The following is a 26,811-nucleotide window of genomic DNA, read 5'->3' on the forward strand; positions in this document are numbered from 1 at the left end:
ATATCCCACTCGCATCCCACTAAGCGACCAAGTAGGTGTTCAAGGAAAATATCTAAACTTTATTTTAAGAAAAAAAAAAAAAAAAAAAAAAAAAAAAGAGAAAAAATTTAAAAAAAAAGTCAAAAAAGTTTTTGATTTCGGAAAAAAAATATTAAAAATTTTTTATTTTTTTTTTTAAATATTTTTTTTCGAAAGATCGAAGAAATAGCTATCTATACTATTTGGGACAGATTTTGCTAAGAACAATAGGTGATAAGTTACATGGATAAGAAAAAACCCCTGTTTGACCAAATTGTCAAAATTTTACCCCCTATAACTCAGAGAGTTCTCGACCGATGTTGTTGAAAAATTGTGTCTTAGTTACTATCCAATAGAGCTAACCTTGGTGCAAATTTCATCCCGATCGGAAGACATCGATTTCAAAAGTTGGTTCACTTGACATGAAATGCCCCATATACTAAAATGTGTCTCTTTTGTGTCGCAAAAATGTTACTCAGCATATAAAAAACATTTTACAAAAACAAATTACATTACTATCATCAAAACGGGGTCCCTTCGACTCTACTTGATTGTTCGCACGTAGTGAACTACCACGTAAACCAACTATCGACTCTTAATGCTCATCTTAAAGTACATTTTAGTTACAAACAAAGATCCCTAAAAATTAACTTAATAGATAATATTAAAAAGTACATTATGATAAAAAAACGATCCATTTTAGTATACAAAAGAATATTATAGTTGGTTAGTGACAAATTTTACAATAACAAATTACATTAATACTGACTTTTTACTGTTTACATTTTAAAAGAAAGAAGAAGAACATGACAATACTCAGTATATTTATGAATTTTAAAATCATCGGTTGTGTTAAATAAAAAGTGTGTGTTTTAACTTAAGTTCAAATTAAATAGTGATAAATAAAGTTTTTTTTAAATAATTAGTGATTAATTTAAATTATATTTGTAATTGAAGTGTTTGTTAAAAGTGTATCAATAAATAAAGTTTTTTTAAAGGTATAGAGTTAGTGCAATAACTGGTGAATTTTTTTTTAAAAATGTAAATACGTATTCCAATTAATTTGTGAAACATATTTTATATAATTTTTTATACTCTAATTTTTAATTAAAGTCATATTAAGTTCAGTTATATCATTATTTTATTTATTTTTAATGTAAATAAGTATATGCAAAGTGTTTTCATAACTGGAATGCAATAAAATATTTCCATTTTAATGCAAGAATCAGAATTGGAAACATTATCTGGACACTTCTTAGACATAAATTTAGATATAATAAAAATACACTAAATGGATAGAATTGATAGGTATCATATGCGTGGCACGTTTTTTCCCGCACTGTGACACTATTACGATAAGAAAGCGATATTCGATGAGTTTCAACTTCAAGATGATACGTTTGGGACACTTTTTGGATAGTAATTCTGTGGTCACAAGCAATAACCGCCTAATTCAAAAAACATGTTTTTGAGAAAAAGCTATAAAAGCGATTCTGAAAAAAATAAAAGATTGCATTAGTAAAAGTAGAATGCAGAAACAAAGATTCTTACCCCCACAATGCTAAAATGAAAAATTATAACAAAAGCTTTATTTATTAGAGAAATATTTAATAAAAACAAATAGCATAGCTTAATGCAACTCAGAAATACTAAATTGAAAGTGCTAATGTCTGATAAGGCGTTTGTTGAAAATAAGTGTTTTGATTGTTGCTTGGCATATATTGAGTTAAGCTGTTATTACATATTTAAATATTACATGTCAAGTAATTAAGCCAATTTGCAATAATCGCTTATCCTTAGTTTGGCTCTTATAACAGCACTCATATTTATGAAAATTTATTTTGTGAAAAATAACAATAACAACTAAAGTCATTATAAGCTATTTAAACAAAATAAAATATAATTGAATGTTTTCTTAAGTATATTTTGGCGCTTATTGTAAATGCGATAGTCTTCCTTAGGGCTTAAGCCAATATGTTTCTAATTAATAACTTTTTAAATAAGAAAGTTAGGAAGGTAGGGATTTCACATATACATACAGTTCTATGAAGAGAATAATGTAGCATATATAACTCAAATCTGTCTTAAGTCGACTTAGGTGGTTATTGCTTATGACCACAGAATTGTTGGCAGGGATGTACTAGCTGAACCCGGTCCGCGTTGCTGGCCTTTAGAAAACATCTGTTTTATATTGCATCTCGATTTTAATATACAGTGTCGGAAAAAGTCGGTAATCCAACCTTCAATGTTAATACATGTGGTGGCATTTCGTCTGGTTGCAATGAATTCAAAAATTAAGTAAGACAATTGACGAATTGTTCTTCGTTCATTACTGTGTCAATCGATTTGTATTTTATTGCTTCGCCAGACACTTTCAATTGTATTTGGTCATCGAGCTTGTTAACATCATAATTATTTGATTAAAAGTAGATTTCATATGGAAATTTCTTATTCATGCACCTAACTAATATTCAAGAGTAAACAAAATTGTTTATCACAGACCGAAAATCAAAACTCTGACTATACACTGTTACCCAAAAGATTTTCTGAAGATTCCGTGAAAATTTTATCAAAATCGGTCAAGCTATTTTGGATTTTTACACGCCCGTCCGCCCACAGACCGAATATTAAAAATCTGACTATAGAATGTTACCCGCTGGCCTATTCTGAATATTCCCTGAAAATTTCATCAAAATCGGTCCAGCGGTTTTTTATATATATAGATGGCATTAGCGGTATAATGTAAAAATTTGATTTTGACACACCCCTCCGCCCACATACCGAAAATCAAAAATCTGACTTTAGAGTGTTACCCGCTAGGCTATTCTGAAGATTCCCTGAAAATTTCATTAAAATCGGTCCAGCCGTTTTTGAGTTCCTCGGAACATACATACATTTTTATATACATAGATGAAAAATGTTTGTATGAGAAAATTCGAAAATCTTCTTTACGAAATCACCGAATGGACCTAATGTAGTATTTGAGGTGTCCAAAACCATATTCAGAAAATTTCCTTTCCAATGATACCAATTTGGAGCTAATCGGTTGGATGGCCTCAGAGTCTATAACGGACATAGGTAGAAACATTTTTTGTATTTTATAGATATAGATATGGAATCTATTAGATGAGATCTACAAAAAAACATTGCTTTAGCCATATATTATCTCTTATAGATTACGAGTTATTCGCATTTGAAAAGTAAAATTTTTTTTTTTTTTTTCTTTCCCGACAATAGAGAAACTTTCGATTAAAATCCAAAAGTGAAAAATATATTTGTGAATTGTTAACGACAAACCCACAATTCCCACAAAACTTTTCAAAAGTCCCAAAATTGGGATTTTTTTAAATTTTGGATATATTGAAGGCGCCAAGCTTGGAGCTATGAAATCCCTTTACGATATTGAAGAACAATTGGGACATACAAAACATGTCTTCATTTTTTGAAAGCAACTATGCGATTAGAGAAGATGTCTAAATTTGAAATTTACATAAAAAATAGATCGGTCTACTTTGAAAGGCTCTGGACCACGTAATAAAAGGAATTTTGATATTATTTTGCTTTTATAATATTTCCTGAAATATTACAACTGGTTCAGCGAACGTTGATGCATAAAACGTTAATGTCGACGAATTGAATTTTAAGGTTCAAAGTGAAATTGCTGTCGAATTAATGACGTACAAATCGGTGGATTTCGTTAGTTCCCAAGATAATGTCAACTATACAACCGAGTTTTTAAACTCGCTGGAATCAGACGGATTACCACCTCAAAATCTATGCGATCAATTGACCAGCTTCTCACATGGTCAATTGTACGTCGCCTGTTGCCGTGTCTGAATACCATCAGCATTATTAGTTTAGGCCCCAGACAATAAAACAAAAATGTCATGTATCATAGACTATTACAATGAACAAAATTATGATATCACAGCGAAGCAATCGAAAAAACTATTTCTTTATTTTAATTGGTTACCTGAACATCGATCTTTCAATCAAAATGCAAATAGGACACCATAAGATTCATTGTACATATTTTCAAATCAAATGTTAATCAAACATACGCCAAAACTTCATGAATAACAATGGTCATTTAAAAATACGTGGTTTTTTTCTCCTTTTAACTATTTTTACACATTTGAAAAAGCCTTTCACAGGACAAAGTCTGTCGGGTCAGCTAGTACAATTATACAATTATAAATAGAAAATTCTGAAAATATACATGGAAGTTTCTGAAATACAATCGGAAAATTCTGAAATATATGTATGTAATCAACAATCAACTAATTTGATAATGGTCCATACAAATTTATTTTTAATTTAATAAATAGAACAGTAGTTAAAAACATAGAACATGAAAATTAAATAAAATTTAAAACATTACATTTTTAATTTTGCAGCTAAATCTTTAGCCTTTGAAATTGCTTCGTCAATATCACCTACCATATAAAAGGCAATTTCTGGCATATCGTCCATGTCACCGTTTAATAAGCGCTTAAATCCTTCAATAGTTTTACCTACCGGTACCATTTTGCCAGCATGTCCCGTAAAAACTTCTGCCACTTGAAAAGGTTGTGAAAGAAATCGTTGCATTTTACGGGCTCGAGCAACTGTGAGTTTATCGTCTTCCGATAGCTCATCCATACCCAAAATGGCTATAATATCCTAAGTATTTTAACATCCATTATTACAGTAGACAAATAAATTTCAGTGTTATAAAAAGTCACCTGCAAGGATTTGTAATTTTGTAGTGTTTTTTGAACCGACCGAGCAACATTATAATGTTCCTCGCCCACAATCATAGGATCCATAATTCGTGATGATGAATCGAGAGGATCTACAGCTGGATAAATGCCCAATTCGGCTATTGGCCTGGATAATACGGTAGTAGCATCTAAGTGAGCAAATGTTGCAGCTGGTGCCGGATCTGTCAGATCATCCGCTGGAACATAAACAGCCTGCACAGATGTAATTGAGCCATTCTTAGTACTTGTGATTCGTTCTTGCATAGTACCTATGAATGTAGTTTTAAATATATGTATTTTTAATGTTATACAATTCATTATTATCTGATATTCTTACCCATATCAGTTCCTAAAGTAGGTTGATATCCAACAGCCGACGGTATGCGGCCTAACAATGCAGATACTTCTGAGCCGGCTTGAGTAAAACGAAAAATGTTATCAATAAATAACAAAACATCCTGACCTTCCATATCACGAAAATATTCGGCGATGGTAAGACCTGTCAGAACTACACGTGATCTTGCTCCTGGTGGTTCGTTCATTTGACCATACACTAAGGCAACTTTGGATTTATCGTCATCCAAAGAAATAACTTTTGACTCAATCATTTCCATATACAAATCGTTGCCTTCGCGTGTACGTTCCCCTGCACCCACAAATACCGAATATCCACCATGCGCTTTGGCAATATTGTTAATTAATTCCATAATTAAAACAGTTTTTCCCACTCCAGCTCCACCAAATAGACCGATTTTTCCACCTTTCACATATGGTGCCAATAAATCAATAACCTACAAATCAAATGAATCATTTTCAATTTCCATTACTCGTAAAATATTATCAACCAGTGGCGAAAACAAACATTTTGCATTTAAAAGGAAAAAAGGTCAGATATTTGCAATGCAAAAGAAGTCGAAAAACCGAACACTTCTATCAAAAAAGCAGCTCGTAAAGTTATTTGCTCTGATTATTTTGTTCGCAGAGCCAAAGCTAATGCTGGGTTGAAGTCGTATAAGGTATCCAGATCGCAACTCGGTAAAGAACTTAGAAGCAAAAGAACAAGCGAAAAAATTGAGGTAAAATTTTATATAAAAAATACACATGTTGTGTGATCGATGATGAAACTGAAGCAGACTTTTCACAACTTCCCATTTAAGATTTTTATGTGGCTGATAAGGCTGATGTTCAAGAACAACAGCGGATAAAAAAAACAAACAAAATTCTGAAGAAGGCATTAGCAGTTGTGGCAAAAGAAGCAAATCATTTGTGACATCAGGCACGATAAACACAGAAATATATACATACATATTACGGAGTGTCTACAAAAACGGATTTAACCTTTCTTAAAACAGTAAAGAGTACCTTCATATATCTGGCCCGATTTGGTATCATGTCACTATGGAAAAATGCCCCTTGAGTGGTATTCAAACCATAATGTCAACTTTGTAACACGGGAAGCAAATCCACCCAACTGTCCAGAACATTAGGATGTGAATGTGAAAAAATTAAAGAATGAAAGTAGTAACGGAAGCAACTACAAAATCTTTAATGGTAGGATTTCCGGAAAAAGTGGATAAAATTTTAAATGCCGAGTAATATGTCAATATTTTAATGAGTAATGAATTTGTACAATATTTGAAAAAAACTTATCCAATTTAATTTTTTACTGAAGGAAAAATTGACCACGCCCACTTTTTTCGATTTATCTAAAATCGGAAAACGACTATTTGGCTAATTTGTTTTTAAATGTTCGTAGTAAAATTCGTAAGAAAAATTTACCACGCCCACTTTTTTTTCGATATATCTAAAATTGCAGAACGCCTGGACCAATTTGGCTATTTTCTTTTAAATGTTCGCAGTAGTCCACAAAAGTTTTTTACGCCCAATAATACGCCCACTTATCAAATGCTGTAAATATGCGACCAAAGGCCAAATATGGCATCTGAAAAATGGTTGATCGACCGCCATCTACAACATTAACCAGATTTTTTGATATGTGCCGGAATGATAAATTTAGCCGAACGCTGCTATAATCCTTGGAATATATACTTGGAATCAATCGTTAAAAAAATTTCAACGACGGAAACAAGGCATTCCAGTTCCAGGTTTCCCCCATTTATTTTCTAACGAAACATTAGGTCCATCCGAGAAACGATGAGTGTTTCTATTTGCGTTGGCCAAAAATCGATTTTTTATATAAAAACTCACAATATCTAAAATCGCTAATAACTTGGCCAATAAGCGTTTAATCAAGAAAAGCAGCTCGATCTGAGATCACTCATATTTCTGAACAAAAATAGATTTTTTATATAAAAACTAAAAAAAAATATCTAAATTTTCTAATAACTTGGCCAATAAGCGTTTAATCGAGAAAAGGAGCTCGATCTGTGATCACTCATATTTCTTAACAAAAATCGATTTTTTATATAAAAACTCAAAATTTCTAAATTCGCTAATAACTTGGCCAATAAGCGTTTAATCAAGAAAAGGAGCTTGGTATGTGATCACTCATATTTCAGACCAAAATTCGATTACTTATATAAAAACTCAAAATATGTACATTGATTTACATGTATGCTGTTGTTGCTTGGACAGGACAACGTCTGTCGGGTCTTTTATGAATGTAGACTTCGTTAAAAAGCTAAAAAATGTAATAGGTTTTAAAATGTAATTGGATACAAATAAAAAATCCAATAAAAAATTTAATACAAAGAGATAAACTGACTCGATTTCTAATTTGGTTTATACATATACAAATCTATCATCATTTGTCATTTGTAACGGAATGGCTTTTCCAATGGCAATTTCCATTTCCATTTTGTTCTTCGTTAGATTCTAATTAATTCTGATAATTTGCAAAAAAAAAATAAAGATTAAGTAAAGATGTTAATTAAAACTTGAAGAAAATCCAATAATATTAAACAAAATTCAAATCCACGGAAGGTGATTTTATTCCAAAAATTTTCGTTTTACTCTTTGTGAAAAAGCTAAATACTAAAATAATTCCACTTTCGATCGGTATAGAATTCTATGACAGCCCTCAACATTCACGAGTTTTTCGAATAATGAACTTGTTATTGGTATATTTGGGTTAAATCTTTTTTGTTGTATGGATCTTCTGCACTTGTTTTGGAGCTTTAAGCATCTTTCAGAGAAAGTCAAGTTAAACAAGTAAGAGTGCTATATTCGGCTATGCCGAATCTTATATACCCTTCACCTTTGTTGTGGATGCATTATTATTTTTTATAATAAGTATATATGTCCATACATTGCCCACTTTCAGCGTACAGCATCCTAAATTTATCAAGAACACAAAAAACAACAACAACGCCAAACGAAACAGAACACCAAAAGAAAAAACAAAAACAAAATACGCAAGGCAATGAAACCAACACACATCCAAACATACGTTTAATTGTATAAAATACAACAACAACGCCAAAAGAAACAAAACACAAAAGAAAAACAAAATACGCAAAGCATGCACATTCAAACATACGATTTGTTGATTTTTTTTTTCAAAAAAACCAACACACAACCAAACAAAAGTTTAGTTGTATAAAAAACAACAACAACAACGCCAAAAGAAACAAAACACAAAAAAAAAACAAAATACGCAAAGCTTGCACATCCAAACATACGTTTTGTTGTTTTTTTGTCAAAGCATGCAATACATTGTGTTTTTTGATGAAATTTTCAGAGGTTGTCTCGGATTTTTGCTCATATCTCCGTTATTTATGGACGGATTTTGCTGATTTTAAATAGCAAAATTCTCGAAAGTATGTCTGACAGAATTGTTGAAGATTTGGATCCCGGAGATATCTGGGGCCTTCAGAAAATTGATTTCAACAGACAGACAGACAGACGGACAGACAGACAGACGGACATGGCTTAATCGACTCCGCTATCTATAAGGATCCAGAATATATATACTTTATAGGGTCGGAAATGAAAAATGTAGAAATTACAAACGGAATGACAAACTTATATATACCCTTCTCACGAAGCTGAAGGGTATAAAAACATCACATATAACTAAGGAAAATAATTCCCGGAAATTTTCGCAAATTTCCCCGGATTTCGGGATTGGAAATTTTGCGGAATTTCCGGAATTGCGTAGTAGAAAGCCAATGAGACGCTACAGGACTTCGCAATGGAAATTGAACGTTTGGTGAAGGGAATCCGTGATCTTGACGTAAAGTATGCGGAATGTGCCCAATGAAGCCATTGCTTGCAGAAACCGTTTCATTCGCATTGACACAAGAAATCTCTACACAGCAAATATGGTAGGTGCCACGCTATAAATTGGTGAACGCTATAAAACAGGCAGTTATGAATGCATTAGCAAAGCCTGCCAGTATCAAGTGCTATAACTGCGGTAAATTCAGTCACATTCTGCGTAATTACAAAACGAAAATGGAAAGGAGGAGCCAGTAATGATGAAAAACCTGGTCATGTGTACACGATCTCAGTTATGAATGCATTAGCATATCCAGCCAGTAAGTGTTATATTGGAAAGTGCTGATGGCAAATCGATGAGCTCGATGAGGGCCCCAGTGGTGGTCTAGAAAAGATAAAACAAAGTTTATATTGGGTCGGATGTCAACAAGCTTTTGCCGATTGGATATCAAATTGTCCACATTGCATAGCAGCCAAAAGTCGTGGACAACATCAGCAGTACAACTCGGGTGTCCTATTTGAGCGAACAACGATGAATCTGAGCGCAGGTGGGTTAAAATACCCAACAACAAAATGACAGTGTTACGAAGTTGCATTAACGATTTGTTACAATTTTAAACAACTAAACTGTTTTTATTTGTATTTAAAAGAATACGGTTCATTTCATACGGTAACAATGTAAATATTTTGTAAATCTTCGTAAAGTAATTATAGTTTTCCACATATTTGAAAATAAATATGTACCGACTTTGTATGGGAGTCTACACTGATCCCAGCCATTTTATTTCATGTACATTAGGGATATAACTTTTGACATTTTTTGCAAATATGCAAATTGGCATAGCATAGTCGAATAGAGCATTAAAAAATATGAAAAATCACGGTATTATTTTTTCGCGGTTGTTAAAAAAGTTCACGCACCAAACGCAATAAATATTTTCATTCAATTATTTTGAAAAACAATATATTTTATTTTAATAATAACTGCGGACATACTTCAAAAGATAATTTTTAAATAAGGGAAGTATCCCTCACACTTGCAATTAGGTTCTATTAGGTTATAGGATTGCATGTCAGCGACTGGTGTGGGTAAATAAGTTTTTAATTAGACAAGAATGGACCGATTTATGTATTTAAAATACTAATGAATAATTTGAAGCAGTCAGTATATGAAATGTGTCTATCTGGAAGCTGCTACTTCCTACAGGATAAGGATCTAAAGACTACAGCAGCACTTTGTAATGGAATGGCTTTTGTCTAATGTACTGATACAACTTCATTCTCCTCCCCAGTCACCAATCTTAAACCACATTGATAACGAATTGTACCGGAGTATAATAAATACAGCAATAAGGAACAAACAGATCCTAAAAAATTATGTTATGAAAGTATGGAACCACATTCCTTCGGACACCACCTGTAAACGAATCCATTCAATTAAAAGACGATTGAATTCGGAGTTAGAGATCATTAGAAGTACAACATAATCATAAAATAGAAACATAAGTATGTTATTTTCTGTGTATTTAAAACTGAATTGCATTAATTTTTTTATAAAATTAATAAAATATTACAATACCTTAATACCAGTTTCCAGTAAGACAGGATTCACATTTAGTTCAGTCATTGCTGGAGCATCGGCATGTATAAAGGAATGAAAATCTGATTTTATTGGTCCACGCTCATCAATCGGATCACCAACAACATTAATAATACGGCCAAGGGTGGCTCGTCCAACCGGAACACGTATAGGATGTCCTGTATCGGTAACTTTTTGACCCCTTCGCAAACCTTCAGTACTATCCATAGCAACCGATCGCACAATGTTATTACTCAAATGATGAAACACCTAAAATTTAACGTCATGTACAAAAATAATCAGGGTTCAAATAACGATTCCGTAAATATATGTACATATGTATGTATATTAGACAGGTTATTAAATTGAACTTTTTAGATTTTTGGAGGTTTCTATTTGAAGATTCGAAAATACTTTCAAAGAAATAATAACCAACTAAATCCTCTTCAAACGAAATTGATATTATCTCAGATGAGGAGCTCGAACAAAATGTCGAGCAAAAATCTATGTTCCGGAGAATTGTATACAAAGACTCAAAAATCATAGGTTATATTCAAAGGGAAGATAGCTAGGCGATGATAGGATTAGGAGAGGAGTCACCAGGGGTGGAATGTTTTTTGTTTGATTACTGACGGTCAATTATATTCTCAGGATCTTTGAATCCTTGGATCCAGGATTACAGTTCCGCCATGAATAAAAATTGTGTGCGCCGTTGGACTCATGGGGTACTAATTGTAGAGTTACACATACATTTCTGAAGTTTTATGTGCATATTCATAAAATTGTTCAATATTAATGTGATGTCTGCTTGTAATTGCTTCTAATATTATATAAAGTTGATAATCCAAAAGTCAAAGCATTGGGCTTTAGAGGAACATTATTATATAATGTGTTAAAATCTTTTCACGTTTAGCCGCAAATATAACACCTGTGCATTTTGTGTCCGTTGCAGCATTGCAGACTTTTCTCTCCATCATTGCACAGTGGTTTAAGAACTTTTTTTTGGAAATAATTCGGTATCTTGGGAACTGTTGAAGATATTGTTACGAAATTTGACATGGTTTGAGCTGAGGTTTTTTCGAGTTGATTTATGTTTGTTTCCTAGCGCTAATGGGGGCAAGTACGTAGCCCCTCAAAGTTGGTCACCTCGGGTCTCAAATTTAAAAAAAATCGCCAAAAATCCATTTATGATCCGAATGAGCTGAAATTTTGAATATGAATAGTCCTACAAAAACTACGCTTACAAGTGTAGGTTATCTCTATTAGTTGAAGAGATATTCAGGTTTATTGATTTACTTTTTTAATTTTGCTCGATCTTTTTATGGTTTTTTAGATATGGCGGGCCTACGGAGGGTCGAAATTTATTTTTAAAAAATCAGCTATATTGGCGATAAAATTCTAAATAAAATGAAAAAAACGTGCTAACAGTTATCTCTTCTCTATAAAAAGTTATACGCATCCAAAGTTGGAACTTATAAAAAGGACCGCATTTTTTACGTTTCTTCGGGACTATATATAATTTTTATATGATCCGGAAATATAACTTAATGCAAAAGCGTGTAAAGAAAAACTTGGCTCAGTTAAGCGGACATACCACCCCCAGTCCTATCCAAACTTGGCAAATTTTAAAAGAAAATTTCGGTTTGAGTAAAAAATTCTAAAAAGGAAAAGCGCCGATCCACAAAAAGCTCCATATTTGTATAACCCGATATGTTTCTTAAATACCTACAAAGTAATTTTACTATCACACGATAAATAACGTCACAGTAGGCATTTTTCAAAAAAAAAACTCAGTTATTGGAACACATTTTGCCCGTTTTAGGAATTTCGGTATTTGGAAATAAAAAATTCGAATGCCATTGATTTAAGGACATTTGAGTCTACATTGGTTCCAAAAATTCACCATATGACTTTTTTTAGTTTTTAATGTGAATGAAGTCCCAAAATTTTATAAAATTATTTAATTTTACTAAAATATCAATCTAAAGGTCCTAAGGTTTTCAACAATATCAACTACTTATATAAAAAGCCTTTATTTACTCCTCAGAATTTGCACAATTTTGAATTCAAACACGTACTGACTTAACAGAAATTTTGGTGTAACAGATTTTGCACACAATATATTGTTACGAAATAGTACTTAAATTCAAATATAACGATTTTAACGGCTGATTTAAAAGTAGCATAATGCTTTCAAATAGCAGTGCTGTAATAGCAAACTGTAACATATATGTGGGCATTATTAACATTGAATAAAAGCTTTCAGTTGACCATTGATCGTAAGTATGGCAACACTGTTTGCTGCGACCGTATATTCGAATTCGAATATTCAGTTAAAGAACATTGTAGAAAGTACACAACAGATGGCGTATGTATTAGAAAGCTCTAGAATATACGAGCTTTGACAGTTAAAGAGCAATCTAGAGTGCAGATGGCAGTGTTATAAATAGTAGCAGAGGTTGCAGTCGTTAGTGAGTTTATCAGAGACGCTTTTCGAATAAACATCAACTGAGTGCCTTAAAGTGTGCTGTATTTTTCAAGTGAATTCGTGTACATTATAAAGTGTGTCTGTATAAAAAAAACATTGAGTGACTATTTAATACTGTTTGTGGAACTTAGTCCCGGTCCACACTGTGAAACATTTGCTGCAAAACATTTTTAAATTCTTTTTTGAAACTGCATCCGTGTCCACACAGTGAAGTTTTTTTTTTTTTATAAGTTAAGTTTTTATAGTATAAGTTAAGTATTTGTTGAAAACCTTAGGACCTTTAGATTGTGTCAATTATAAGCAATATTTCTTATTTCAATATATCAAACCTCTAAAACTAATCTTGGACCTGCTTTATAGTCGGAAACCTCCATAGCATTCATAATATCAGGTATGTTTTCATTGTCAAAAATAACATCAACAACGGGACCAATTACGGCATGTATACGTCCGACCTTGAAAAGTGTTTTATCAACTGCTGTGGTGGTACCACCTGTAATATCGGTACTGGGAGATTTCCGTGTCTCTTTTTCACAAATTGGTTCAGGATCACAATAATCTACATCAGTTGTGTTATCTATAAAATTATAAAAAAGATAAATTTTGTATATGCATATGAGCAAAAAGACAATTTTGTTAAAATTTTAGCAAATTTTGTTCGTGATTTTGTTTTCTTAGTGATTTTGTTTTGTATGAACAAACAAGTAAATCAGCGACGATGAACAGTGGTTTAAAAACTCTTTTTTTTGGAAATAATTCGGTATCTTGGGAACTATTGGAGGTATTTTTACGAGCTGAGGTGCTTTCGAGTTGATTTGCGTTTGTTCAGCTTCCTAGCGTAAATGGGGGCCAGTACGTAGCCCCTCAAAGTTTGTCACCTCGGGTCTAAAATTTTTTAAAAAAATCGCCAAAAATCCATTTATGATCCGAATGAGCTGAAATTTTGAATATAAATAGTCCTTAAGAAAAAGGGCGTACAGGCGTAGGTTATCTCTATTAGTTGAAGAGATATTCAGGTTTATTGATTTATTTTTTTAATTTTGCTCGATCTTTTTATGGTTTTTTAGATATGGCGGGCCTACGGAGGGTCGAAATTTATAAAATGTTGGGACTTCATTTACCTTAAAAACTAAAAAAAATCATATGGTGATTTTCCACGAATAAAAATATAAAATTTTAATTAATGAGAAATTTTAACTTAAGATTAAAGATATCATAACAAAATTTGGAACCAATATATAGTAGACTCAAATGTCCATAAATCAATGGCATTAGAATTTTTTAAATTTTTTATTTGCAAATATCGAAATTCCTAAAACGGACAAAATGTGTTCCAAAAACTGAGTTTTTTTAGAAAAGTGCCCACTGTGACGTTATTTATAGTGTGATAGTAAAATTACTTAGTAGGTATTTAAGAAACATATGGGGTTATACAAATATGGAGCTTTTTGTGGATTGGTGCTTTGCCTTTTTAGAATTTTTTACTCAAACCGAAATTTTCTTTTAAAATTGGCCAAGATTGGATAGGACAGGGGTGATAGGCTTAAGTGAGCCAAATTTTTCTTTACACGCTTTTGCATTAAGTTCTCTCTCCGGATCATATAAAAATTCTATATAGTCCCGAATAAATTTTTTTTCTACAAAAGAAAAAATATATGGGCTTTTTTTGGAAAAAAAAACTTAAAAAATACGGTCCTTTTTACAAGTTCCAACTTTGGATGCTTATACCTTTTTATAGGGAAGAGATAACTGTTAGCAAGTTTTTTTATTTTATTTACAATTTTATCGCCAATATAGCTGATATTTTAAAAATAAATTTCGACACTCCGTAGGCCCGCCATATCTAAAAAACCATAAAAAGATGAGGGTGCTGTGGCTTAACTGGTTAGCGCGTTTGATCATTAAGCATGATATGGTATTTGTGGCCTGGGTTCGATTCCCAGCCGCTGCCAATCAACAACATCAGTTTATAATAATTATTAGTTTACTAATAACTAATATTTATCACAGCGCCCTCCTTCGGTGTAATACGCCACCGAGGTAAAATAATTAAATAAAGGTTGTTGGCTTGACTAATGCGGCATCTCACCACCACAGGCGCTGCAACCTGCACTAATAACAAACATAACGCGCAATTGCAGAGTTGTCAATTAAAAAGCTTTTCTTCTCCCTCTAACCCCTTTCCAAAGAAAGTAACACAATTATATATAGGCATATTAATTGCCTGAGTTACTTCTCTTTTTTTTAAAAAAAAAAAAAGATCGAGCAAAATTAAAAAAATAAATCAATAAACCTGAAAAAAACCTCTTCCACTAATAGAGATAACCTACGCTTGTATGCGCATTTTTTGTAGATATTCTCAAGGACTATTTATATTCAAAATTTCAGCTTATTCGGATCATAATTGGATTTTTGGCGATTTTTTTAAAAAAATTTATACCCGAGGTGACCAACTTTGAGGGGCTACGTACTGGCCCCCACTTACGCTAGGAAGCTGAACAAACGTAAATCAACTCGAAAACACCTCAGCTCAAACCATGTGAAATTTCGTAACAATATCTCCAATAGTTCCCAAGACACCGAATTATTTCCAAAAAACAGTTTTTAAACCACTGTGCATCAGCGCACAGTGGTATGAGAATAAAAAAAGAGGGAAATAAATCTGTAACTTCTAAACCCTTATGCCGATTTGAATGAAATTTCACATGCGCAAAGAGGAAGTGTAGTCGAGTTTTAGTTTTGAATTTGGACCTCATGAGCCCACCAGGGACCAGGGGTTCCCAAAGTAGAACACCTCGGGTATGTTCAATTTTTAAAATGATCCTATTTCTTCGTCTGTAAAAGTCAATGTGTGTTTGTATGATTGTTTGCGTATTTGTAATGGCACTCGACTTACAGTAAGGCAATTAATGAACAATCTAATCGGAGCGACCTTTATAACTGGGAATTATAATTTCGGAAATGCCATTTGATTTTAATCGATTGCAGTTTCCTATTTGCTTAGTATTTGCAATGACAATTTTTTTTTTTTTTTTTCAATTTTATTTTTTTATTTATTGTATCTTCATTCATGAACTAACAACAAGTACTTCAAATCTTATATCTAATAATTATAATTTAATTAGTCCAGCCAGTGCCGGACGAAAAATTGTTTATTCATTTAGCTTTTATTAAATTGGCAATTGATAAAGCTCATGGTCAGTCTTTGCAAGTTTGCGGACTAAATCTAGAAAATTCATGTTTTTCACATGAACAGAAACTAATTTTAGATAGACTAAATATATTGTAAATCTTTACGGTACGGGTAGCGAAGCACACCTGGTTTTAGCTAGTATAGTTATAAAGTTGAAATTCGATACATAAAACCAATATATACAAACATCGCTGTACCAAATATTGTGAAGATCGGTCAATAATTGGCCATAGTTTCCATATAAGAACCTCTTCCTAAAAACACATTAACCTACATAAATATCTAAAAAAAAAATCAATACTGAACCAACATTTTACACAGATCAGTAATTTGTATCCAAGAATCATACAAGATTTTTTAAATATCGGTAATTAATTCGCCATAGCTTTCATATATTTCATACTTTCGAGAATCACCCATAAAACTCTTCTTAATAGCGCTGTTTAAATTAAATTCAACAAAAGTAGACCTCAAGTATGTACATAGACATCACGTAATAATATTTTATGGAGATAAGCCCATAATAAGTCATATGTCCAATATAAGGTCTACATTCGAAAACTAAATTAACTTATGTGCGTTAATGTATTTTTCGGGTGTCTATATCGATAAAAAAAATTAACAGAAATTTGTTTCAAGAAGGCAGAAATCATACTGCTGGATTTTGTGACTATCGTCCATAAATATACATAGCTCCTATATAAGGCCCACATGTGGAAAATTCATTAAACGCGAATATTTCTCGAAATCCTATGATATAACCATATGCAAATTTCAGTCTGAATACAAAACGTACTCTTGAAGTTTGTTTAAATATATTTGTGCACTAAGCCCAATAACTAACACTGAATATGGATATTTTAGTGTTTATACCAATGTAGTTTCTATAATTCTCATTATATTTAAATGTCGGTTCCATAGATTTTAAAAGAATAGTGTTTTTGCTCATATATATTTAATTTGGAAATAAAAAAATCATCTTTTTCTCCATATTCCAAATTTGTTTATAAAAATATTAATATAAAGAAATACCATCAAGTACATGTGACGAATTCCACCAAAAACCAGTAGTCCGATTTCGGCCATATCCTTTGGAGTCCTTTGGACATTTACATTTTTGTTCTTTTATATTTCGAAAAACTCGCAATTTCATTCACTATTTAAATTTCAGTAAAAATTTAGCCCTTTTCTGGCTAAATTTAGCCCTTAAAAAAATTAATTTAGCCTTTAGCCATTTTTATACCCTTCACCTTCGTGAGAAGGGTATATATAAGTTTGTCATTCCGTTTGTAATTTCTACATTTTTCATTTCCGACCCTATAAAGTATATATATTCTGGATCCTTATAGATAGCGGAGTCGATTAAGCCATGTCCGTCTGTCTGTCTGTCTGTCTGTCTGTCTGTCTGTCTGTCTGTCTGTCTGTCTGTCTGTCTGTCTGTCTGTCTGTCTGTCTGTCTGTCTGTCTGTCTGTCTGTCTGTCTGTCTGTCTGTCTGTCTGTCTGTCTGTCTGTCTGTCTGTCTGTCTGTCTGTCTGTCTGTCTGTCTGTCTGTCTGTCTGTCTGTCTGTCTGTCTGTCTGTCTGTCTGTCTGTCTGTCTGTCTGTCTGTCTGTCTGAAAATTTTAAAATTTAAAAAAAAAAAAAAATTTAAAATAACAGAAAAATTTTTTTTTTCCAAAAAATTAAAAATTTTGTTTACCTAAATATATTTAAAATTTTGAAGTATAATTTGGTGAAGGGTATATAAGATTCGGCACAGCCGAATATAGCACTCTTACTTGTTTATTTTCATTTATCCCTTTTTAATGGCTAAATCAAAACTTATATATTTACTCTAACGATCAATTCTAATATTATGACAAAAATTAACTAAAAATGTTGAACCAGTAAACAATTTAAGCAGTTTTAAGTTGGAACGCTCCCATAGTTAAATGGTCATAAAATCTATGCTATGGTTCAGCTATGATCATTTATATCTGATAAAATATAAAAAATCATCTTTTTTCTAAAATTAAAATAAATATTTATGTTTAGTGACCAGCATGCCACACCCGTAATTTCCATAATTGAATATAATTTTAATATTTTTTTCTGCATTACTTGAGGGCATATTAGCCATATATTATATATGAATATCAAAATATTCTCCACCGATTACGAAGTTATCACAAAAGATTACTTTAGAATTTGGCTTTCATAAAAAAAATTGCATTGGAGCATTTTGCAGACCAGGTGATAAATACGAGATTTTAAAAACGTGTGGCCATATTACGTTATTTTAAAGTTAAGGATCAACATACAGGAATAAATATTCTTATTTTCTTTCATTTGAACGTGTGTTATATTCATACATTTTTGTTTGTCTATTCGGCATAGCCAAATGTAACACTCTAAGTAGTTTTTGGAGTAAAATTAATGTGTTTTTATACCCTACACCACCATAGTGGGGAGGGTATAATGCGTTTGTGCAGATGTTTGTAACGCCCAAAAATATTAGTCTTACACCCACCTTAAAGTATACCGATCGACTTAAGCTGAATTTACCCATGAGTTTCTGAAACATTTTTTTGTTATATGTAGTTTGACGTTCTATTTTTGAGAGAGACTTCAAAATACATATAAAAAAAAATTGTTCCGAACAAAAAATGTTTCAGAAACTCATGGGTGAATTCAGCTTTAGAATCACTTTCTGAGTCTACTAAACGATGTCCGTCCGTCTGGTCGGCTGGCTGTCCATGTAAACCTTGTGCACAGATTACAGGTCGCAATTTTGAAGATATTTCGATGAAATTTGGTACATGTAATTTTTTGGGCCCAAGGACCAAGCCTATTGAATCTGGCTGAAATCGGTCAATTATTTCACCTAGCCCCCATACAAATGTCCTTCCGAAATTGGACTTTATCGGTCATAAATGTTTAATTATACCCTACACCACCATAGTGGGGAGGGTATAATGCGTTTGTGCAGATGTTTGTAACGCCCAAAAATATTAGTCTAACACCCACCTTAAAGAATACCGATCGACTTAGAATCACTTTCTGAGTCGATTAAACGATGTACGTCCGTCCGTCTTGGACTTTATCGGTCATAAATGTTTAATTTATATATGTATCTCCACAAGTTGCGCTCCAAATAAGTTTTATATATACAAAATTCATGTCACCAAATTTTGTTACGATCGGTCCGTAATTAGTCATAGCTCCCATATAGACCCGCTTCCGAAAATCGGGCTTGACCGACCATACTTTCTTACTTGTTTAATTTAAAAATGTTAGCAATTTTTAGCCACTTTTTAGCCTTTTTCTAAGTATTTAGCCCTTTTTGTTCACCAAGAATTGGCAACACTGCATGTAACTTTAAATTAGGGTTGCCAGCCAGGCTGGACTTGGATGGATTGTCCAGAAAATTGGAATTATCCAGCTAAATAGAAATTTTCAACAATAATATCCATAAATGAAAATTTACTTACTACTAATTAGTACACAGTAGAGATGAGCGATATTTCCATACCTGTGATTTAATCACTGTGATTGAAAAATCACTGGTAACAACAGTTACTGAATATAGCAAGTAACAGGTTCATTTAAGTCGTTCTTTCATATTTTTCAACATACTGTTAAATGTCGTTCTTTTATATTATTCAACATTCACTGGTAACAAATGCAGAAAGTCGTTCTTTTACGTATTTCAACAAACTGTTAAATGTCGTTCTTTTATATTTTTTAACATTCACTGGTAACTGCTGTTTACTGCATATTTTTAGGCGCATAATTTTATATATCTCCAATACAGTTTGTTGCATTTGCTTAATTCTGTTATTTTCCTATGTTTTTTTAACAGACGTTTTTAAATCAGCAAATATTAGTTTTTGGTTAACATAAGAACAGATTTAAGAATGAAAATAATATGTTATGTATTCTTCTTAACATAATTGTTATTTTGCTTAACATAGATAAAACGTGATCACAGTCACTGTTTAAAAGAACAGTGATTTATAAATCACGTTCACTGAGAACGACGTTCTTCAAAAATCACGGGATCGCTCATCTCTAGTACACAGTAATAACTTATGCAAAAAAGTGTTTTTGAAGAAATTAACAAAATAAATGCCAAAAAGTTTAATGGGAATACGTGTCATATAGAATTTCTGATACTTATGCCAATGAAGAAGATGAATGTAAACGTGAAGGATTATCAGAAGCATATTTATATTTTATGCAAAACATAATGTAGGAATTTACAACTCTTGAGAATGACTCTTGTACAGTTTTAGAGTTGCACGATATAATGACCGTACTTATGAATAGCCTCAAATGTAGAATACATAACACATTTTTTGGCACCTAAGTTGAACATAAAACTTTTAAGATGAAATTAGAAGACTTTTTAAAAACAGTGGTTAGCTATTTAGAAAATCGTTAAGACTTTGGTACTTTAGTACCTCTAATAACACACACATTTTTAAATAGTTACGGAAAGGCAAAGAATTAACCTTTCATAAAATGTATGCATATAATTTATAACTTACAAATGTATCAAAAAATGCACGTCCTTTTAAAGAGTAATAAGTTTACTTTCTTAACCCGTTAAAAAATTAAAATCAGACCAAAACTGCCTGAATTACTGGTCGTTAAGTTGTCGAACATCACTGAAAACTTTTTTTAGAATAACTTTTTTAGAATAACAATTTGTATTTACTCAACAAGACCTACATATCTATACCCACTCTAAGTCGTTTCCAAGTTTTTTTCACTGTAGCTCCGTGTAATACATATATGTTGATTACAATGGATAAAAATATATTTAAAAACAAATTATTTACACAAAACCAAAATTAAATAAAAAAGTAATTTTTTTAATGTCGTTTTTTTTGATTTGTCCAGCTTTTTAAAGCCCAATGTCCAGCTTTTTGGGAATCTGAATTTGGCATCCCTACTTTAAATAGTCATCTATATATATAAAAGAGTAACGTTACTGACTGACTGACTGATTCATCATCGCACAGCCCAAACGGCTGAAGCTAGAATCACGAAATTTTAACTGTGGGTTCCTCCCTCCCCAAAACGATCCGATAAGAAGGGATTTTTGGAAATTCGAACGTTTAGGGGGTAAAAAAGGGTAAAAACGGGTAAATTCGGTAACCTTATATCTTCAAAACTAATAAAGATATAAAAAAACTTAAAATAGCATGTTACTCCATTTAAAAAATAAGCTGACAGGTGTTTCGTACTTTTTGGAAATTCGAAACTTTTAGGGGAGAAAACGGGTAAAAACTGTATTTTGGTACTTTTTTTGCACCCTATGTATCTTTTAAACCAATAAACATAGAAACAAATTTTAAATCGTATTCTTTAATTAACAAAAAATAAAAAATATAAGTTTGGTACTTTTTGGAAATTCGAACCTTTAAGGGATAAAAATTGTGTTAATTTTTGGTACTTTTTCATAAAATATGTTTTTCTATAATTTGACATAGACATACGAATATTTTATTATGAGCTCCCACCACGTTACAGAAATTTATTTCTATGAAATTGTACCACCTCAATGGGGATAAAAATGGTACCAAAAAGGGGATAAAATCGGGAAAATACATTATATTTGAAATTATTAAGCCAATTTTGATAATTTTTTTAACGTTGGTTCCTGGATTCATACAAAAATTAACTAACAGGGTGTTATTTGGAACTCGAGTACCAAGGTGTATATTGGGCCAAATCCGGGTAAACAGTTTGGTACTTTTTTTAAAACATATTTATTCTTGGGCACATTAACACAGATTTTAATATTTTGATACATGCCTGTAGCATAAACAATTTTGGCAAAATGGAATATTTTTAAATTTCAAACTTGAGGGGTGTTCAAGTAAGAAAAGGGAAATTGGTACTTTTCTCCTAATGGTACTTTTTTAAAATTTAAATTATTTCAGTTATCGACATTAAAGTTAGCTGATATGTATTTGAGTGAAGTTAGTGTTAGGAATAGGGGATAATATTTAGGTACCAAAATGTGTGAACTGTACTATAGGTACTTTTTTGTTCATCTAATGGTACTTTTTTGAAATTTCTATAATAATGGACTTAGAAACATGAAATTAAACATATATGGTCCTAAGTGAGTGAGAATTCTAGGGGGAGACTTTTTGGTACTTTTTCTTTATTGGAATGGTACTTTTTGTAATTTCTTCACCAATGAACCTAGAAACATGAAATAAAGCTTATATATAAACCGAGTGAGTGGGAAACCACAAGTGTGGGATTTTTGGTACTTTTTCTATATTCTAATGGTACTTTTTTAAATTTTCTATAACTATGGACTTAGAAACATGAAATTAAGCATATATGGTCATAAGTGAGTGAGAATTCTAGGGGGAGACTTTTTGGTACTTTTTCTTTTTTCTAATGGTACTTTTTGAATTTTCTATAACTATGGACGTAGAAACATGAAATTAAACATATATGGTCCTAAGTAAGTGATAATTCTAGGGGGAGACTTTTTGGTACTTTTTCTTTATTCGATTGGTACTTTTTGTAAATTCTTCACCAATGAACCTAGAAACATGAAATAAAGCTTATATGGAACCGAGTGAGTGGGAAACCACAAGTGTGGGCTTTTTGGTCCTTTTTCTATATTCTAATGGTACTTTTTTGGATTTTCTTTAACAATGGACTTAGAGACATGAAATTAAGCATATATGGTCCTAAGTGAGTGAGAATTCTAGGGGGAGACTTTTTGGTACTTTTTCTTTATTCGAATGGTACTTTTTGTAATTTCTTCACCAATGAACCTAAAAACATGAAATTAAGACCGGAGTGAGTGGGAATCTACAAGTGACTGCTTTTTGGTACTTTTTTTCTATATTGGAATGGTACTTTTTGAATTTTTTGTAATAATGGATATAGAAATATGAAGTTAAGCATATATTGTCCTAAGTGAGTGAGAATTCTAGGGGGAGACTTTTTGGTACTTTTTGTTTATTCTAATTGTACTTTTTTGAATTTTCTATAACAATGAACTTAGAAACATGAAATTAAGCATATATGGTCCTAAGTAAGTGAGAATTCTATGGGGAGACTTTGTGGTCCTTTTTCTTTATTCGATTGGTACGTTTTGTAATTTCTTCGCCAATGAACCTAGAAACATGAAATAAAGCTTATATGGAACCGAGTGAGTGGGAAACTACAAGTGGGTGCTTTTTGGTACTTTTTCTATATTCTAATGGTACTTTTTGAATTTTCTATAATATAATGGACCTAGAAATATGAAATTAAGCGTATATGGTCCTAAGTGATTGAAAATTCAAGCGGATACTTCATGGTACATTTTGTTTATTCTAATGATACTTTTTTTAATTTTCTATAGCAATGGACTTAAAAACATGAAATTAAGCATACATGGTCCTAAGTGAGTTAGAATTCTAGGGGGCCACTTTTTAGTACCTTTTCTTTATTCGAATGGTACTTTTTGTAATTTCTTCACCAATGAACCTAGAATCATGAAATAAAGCTTATATGAACCCGAGTGACTGGAAAACCACAAGTGTATACTTTTTAGTACTTTTTCTATATTCTAATGGTACTTTTTGAATTTTCTATAATATAATCGACTTAAAAACATGAAATTAAGCATACTACATGGTCCTAAGTGAGTTAGAATTCTAGGGGAGACTTTTTGGTACTTTTACTTTATTCGAATGGTACTTTTTGTAATTTCTTCACCAATGAACCTTGAAATATGAAATAAAGGTTATATGGACCAGAGTGAGTGGGAATCCGCAAGTGGGGGATTTTTGGTACTTTTTATATATTCTAAAGGTACTTTTTTAAATTTCCTATAATAACGGACCTAGAGTTTCCAAAAAATCGAAGAATTTCAAAACCGCGGTTTCGGTTGTAAAAAATTAAAAACCGATCGGTTTCGGTTTTGTGATAATTTATTAAATCTTAAGTATTATAGAAACAAAATTAGTTGATAATATAGGAAATGATATACAAATCTAAAATTCAAACTTGACGGGTTATGGTTTAGTGAATGCGAATTTAAAAGTGATAATCAATGGTACTATTTCCTTATTGCAATGGTACTTTTTGAATATTTTATAATAATAAACATAAAAATTTAAAATTTGGAACACATTTTGCATTTTCTATAATAATGGACCTAGAAATATGAAATTAGACATTTACAATTAGATTCACAAACGGAGACTTAATAGTACTATTTCTTTCTTCTAATTGGGGTGGCGAAGCGCACCGGGTCTGCTAGTATTTTATAAACCTGATGTCGGATATTATTGATTTAAGATGCATTTGAAAGATAATTATGCCCCCTTTAGACTACATAGTTATAAATATATTAGTTCTCCAAAAATGTATTAATTGAAGTTGTATTTGCATCAATTTCCAGATACACATACTTTTGGAAACGTTCTCCACGTAAAATATAAATTATTTTCACATAATCGTAAAAAATGTTAAATCGACTAAACGAACAAATTAAAATTTATATGTGTTATGTGTTATATTTAACGCCAACTCTTTCATGCATCATAATGCATTTTTTATAACAATTTTTTTTTTAAATTATGTAGTCTATGTAGGACATAAGTATCTTTCAAAGGATTATATTTCGAAATTAGGAATAAATTAAATGGAAATGTCCAAAATGACTCTAATGAGTAGGTGTTTACCGAATATGATCAAAATCGAAAGACCCAAGGTAAATTTGTTTGTGAAATCTGATGGAATTCATGACATATTAAAATGGGTTAATATTCTATCTAGGGTTTTTATCCCGGGAATTCCCGGGAATTTTGCCAATTTTTCACTACCCGATTCCCGGTATTTTTTGTCGGGATTCCCGGGAATTAAAAACTGACGCAACTTCAAAGACAACAAGTTAGAACTCTATTTTTTTAAATTTAAAAGTTTTTTTTACAGTTTTTCGTTTATATCTCGGCAATAATAGACCGCTTATTATTATTGTTTATTTGGAGTTTTTCGAATTGACATTTAAAAAGACATAAGGTGAATAATCTTCAAAGCCAAGCTGGATCTGTGCGAATTATTCCACAAAACTCTAGTAGAAAAAAGGCCCCTACTTTTGATGGCGGCACACCATTTGATATTTTCAAGTAAAGATTTGATTTTGGCATTGAAAAGAAACACAGCAATTCTTAGTAACAATAACAGCTTTATAATGAGTGTGTTTTGCAGATGTTGTCTTACAAAAATTCATATCGTCTTGATTTTGTGAATGAACACTTTTGAATCCAATAATTTGGAAATTTTAATCTTTAAGCTTTCCGTCATTATATTTGTTAAAAATTATTTGTATAAACTTTTATATTAAAAGCATTAAATGAAAGCTTTATGTATATTTACATATAACATATATAACAAAGGATCGAAGGAATAAATTCTTAATTCCTTTTTCGAGATCAAAATAAATTTTATCTCTTAACGATTCAGTTGTATTGAATTCATTCCTTTTAAAATCTAAATAAAACTGAATGAAGAAAAAACATTGAATCAACAAAAATTTAATCAATCAAAGTTTGAATAAATTCTGTTATTAATTAACTTCAATTTAAATGAAGCTTTGAAGGAAGCTAAAGAATTAGATATTGGGAATGAATTTATTAAATGAAAGGCTGACATGTTTTAATTACGGATTAAGATTTTAGTGAATTTAACTCAAATTTAATTAATTAATACGAAGCTCTTTATATAATGATTATAACACTAAGTTTTTATATGAAATTTTGCTATAATATTCATAATTAACAGTATTATTATATATTTCGGGAATAGTCGAGACAAATTTTCCCGATTCCCGGGAATCAAAAAAGGTCGGGAAATTAAAATCCCTAATTCTATCACACATTTAACTAATTGATAATATAGATATTTAACGAATATGCACAAATTTAACTAATATTTACCATCTTCTTTCTTCAAATAAACGGCTGCTATTTTCTGATGAAAACGAGATTTTAAAAAACTCAATTGCGGCAACCACAGATTTTTTTGGTATCCATCATTTTGCATAACTATTGAATTCGTAAAATTGTATGGTCATTAAATATACATACACCATAAAATCTCAACGCGTACATATATATGTACTTACCAATTGCTGGTTTTGCAAATTTATACATTTTGTTCAAAACATTCATTGTTGTTAAATTAAATATTTTTTCAAATTTTTGAACTTTCAGAAAAATGTTTATACATATGTATGTCTGTATCGTATTTGTATGGGTACTATGATTATCGTTGTACAAATAAATGTCGATCATTTGCGACTACAATATAATTACAACCATGACACAACAATATAAGGTACACTCAGTAGAAAATAAATTCTCAATTTTACAATTCTTGTAACAAAAAAAAATTAAAAAAAATATGAACAAAATAAAAATCAAAGTTTGACGTTATAGAGCTAAATATTGAAAACTCTCCCTAGTGATTCTACCTTCTACAATTATTGTATCATGATTACAACCAAAGTATAACGTATAAAGCAAAGTATATTTATACTTTGGTATAAAGCAAGGCGAATTTACTGTACAGGTGGCGTTGATATTACAACAAGTACAACATAGCA

The 26,811-nt window shown here is 31.4% G+C and overlaps 1 protein-coding gene across 1 annotated transcript; it reads right to left on the reverse strand.

The window, feature by feature from the left end:
• Positions 1–4,313: 4,313 nt before the first annotated feature.
• ATPsynbetaL (ATP synthase, beta subunit-like) lies at positions 4,314–26,462 on the reverse strand. The gene is made up of 7 exons (XM_065503464.1): positions 26,332–26,462; positions 26,144–26,251; positions 13,336–13,583; positions 10,519–10,788; positions 5,098–5,551; positions 4,743–5,029; positions 4,314–4,680 (listed from the first exon to the last, which is right to left on the reverse strand). Exons 1-7 carry the CDS (start codon positions 26,375–26,377, stop codon positions 4,396–4,398), a joined length of 1,698 nt encoding a protein of 565 aa, XP_065359536.1. The 5' UTR covers positions 26,378–26,462; the 3' UTR covers positions 4,314–4,395.
• Positions 26,463–26,811: the final 349 nt, after the last annotated feature.

Source organism: Calliphora vicina, chromosome 3 (genome assembly GCF_958450345.1).
Source record: "Calliphora vicina chromosome 3, idCalVici1.1, whole genome shotgun sequence".
NCBI lineage: Eukaryota > Metazoa > Arthropoda > Insecta > Diptera > Calliphoridae > Calliphora > Calliphora vicina.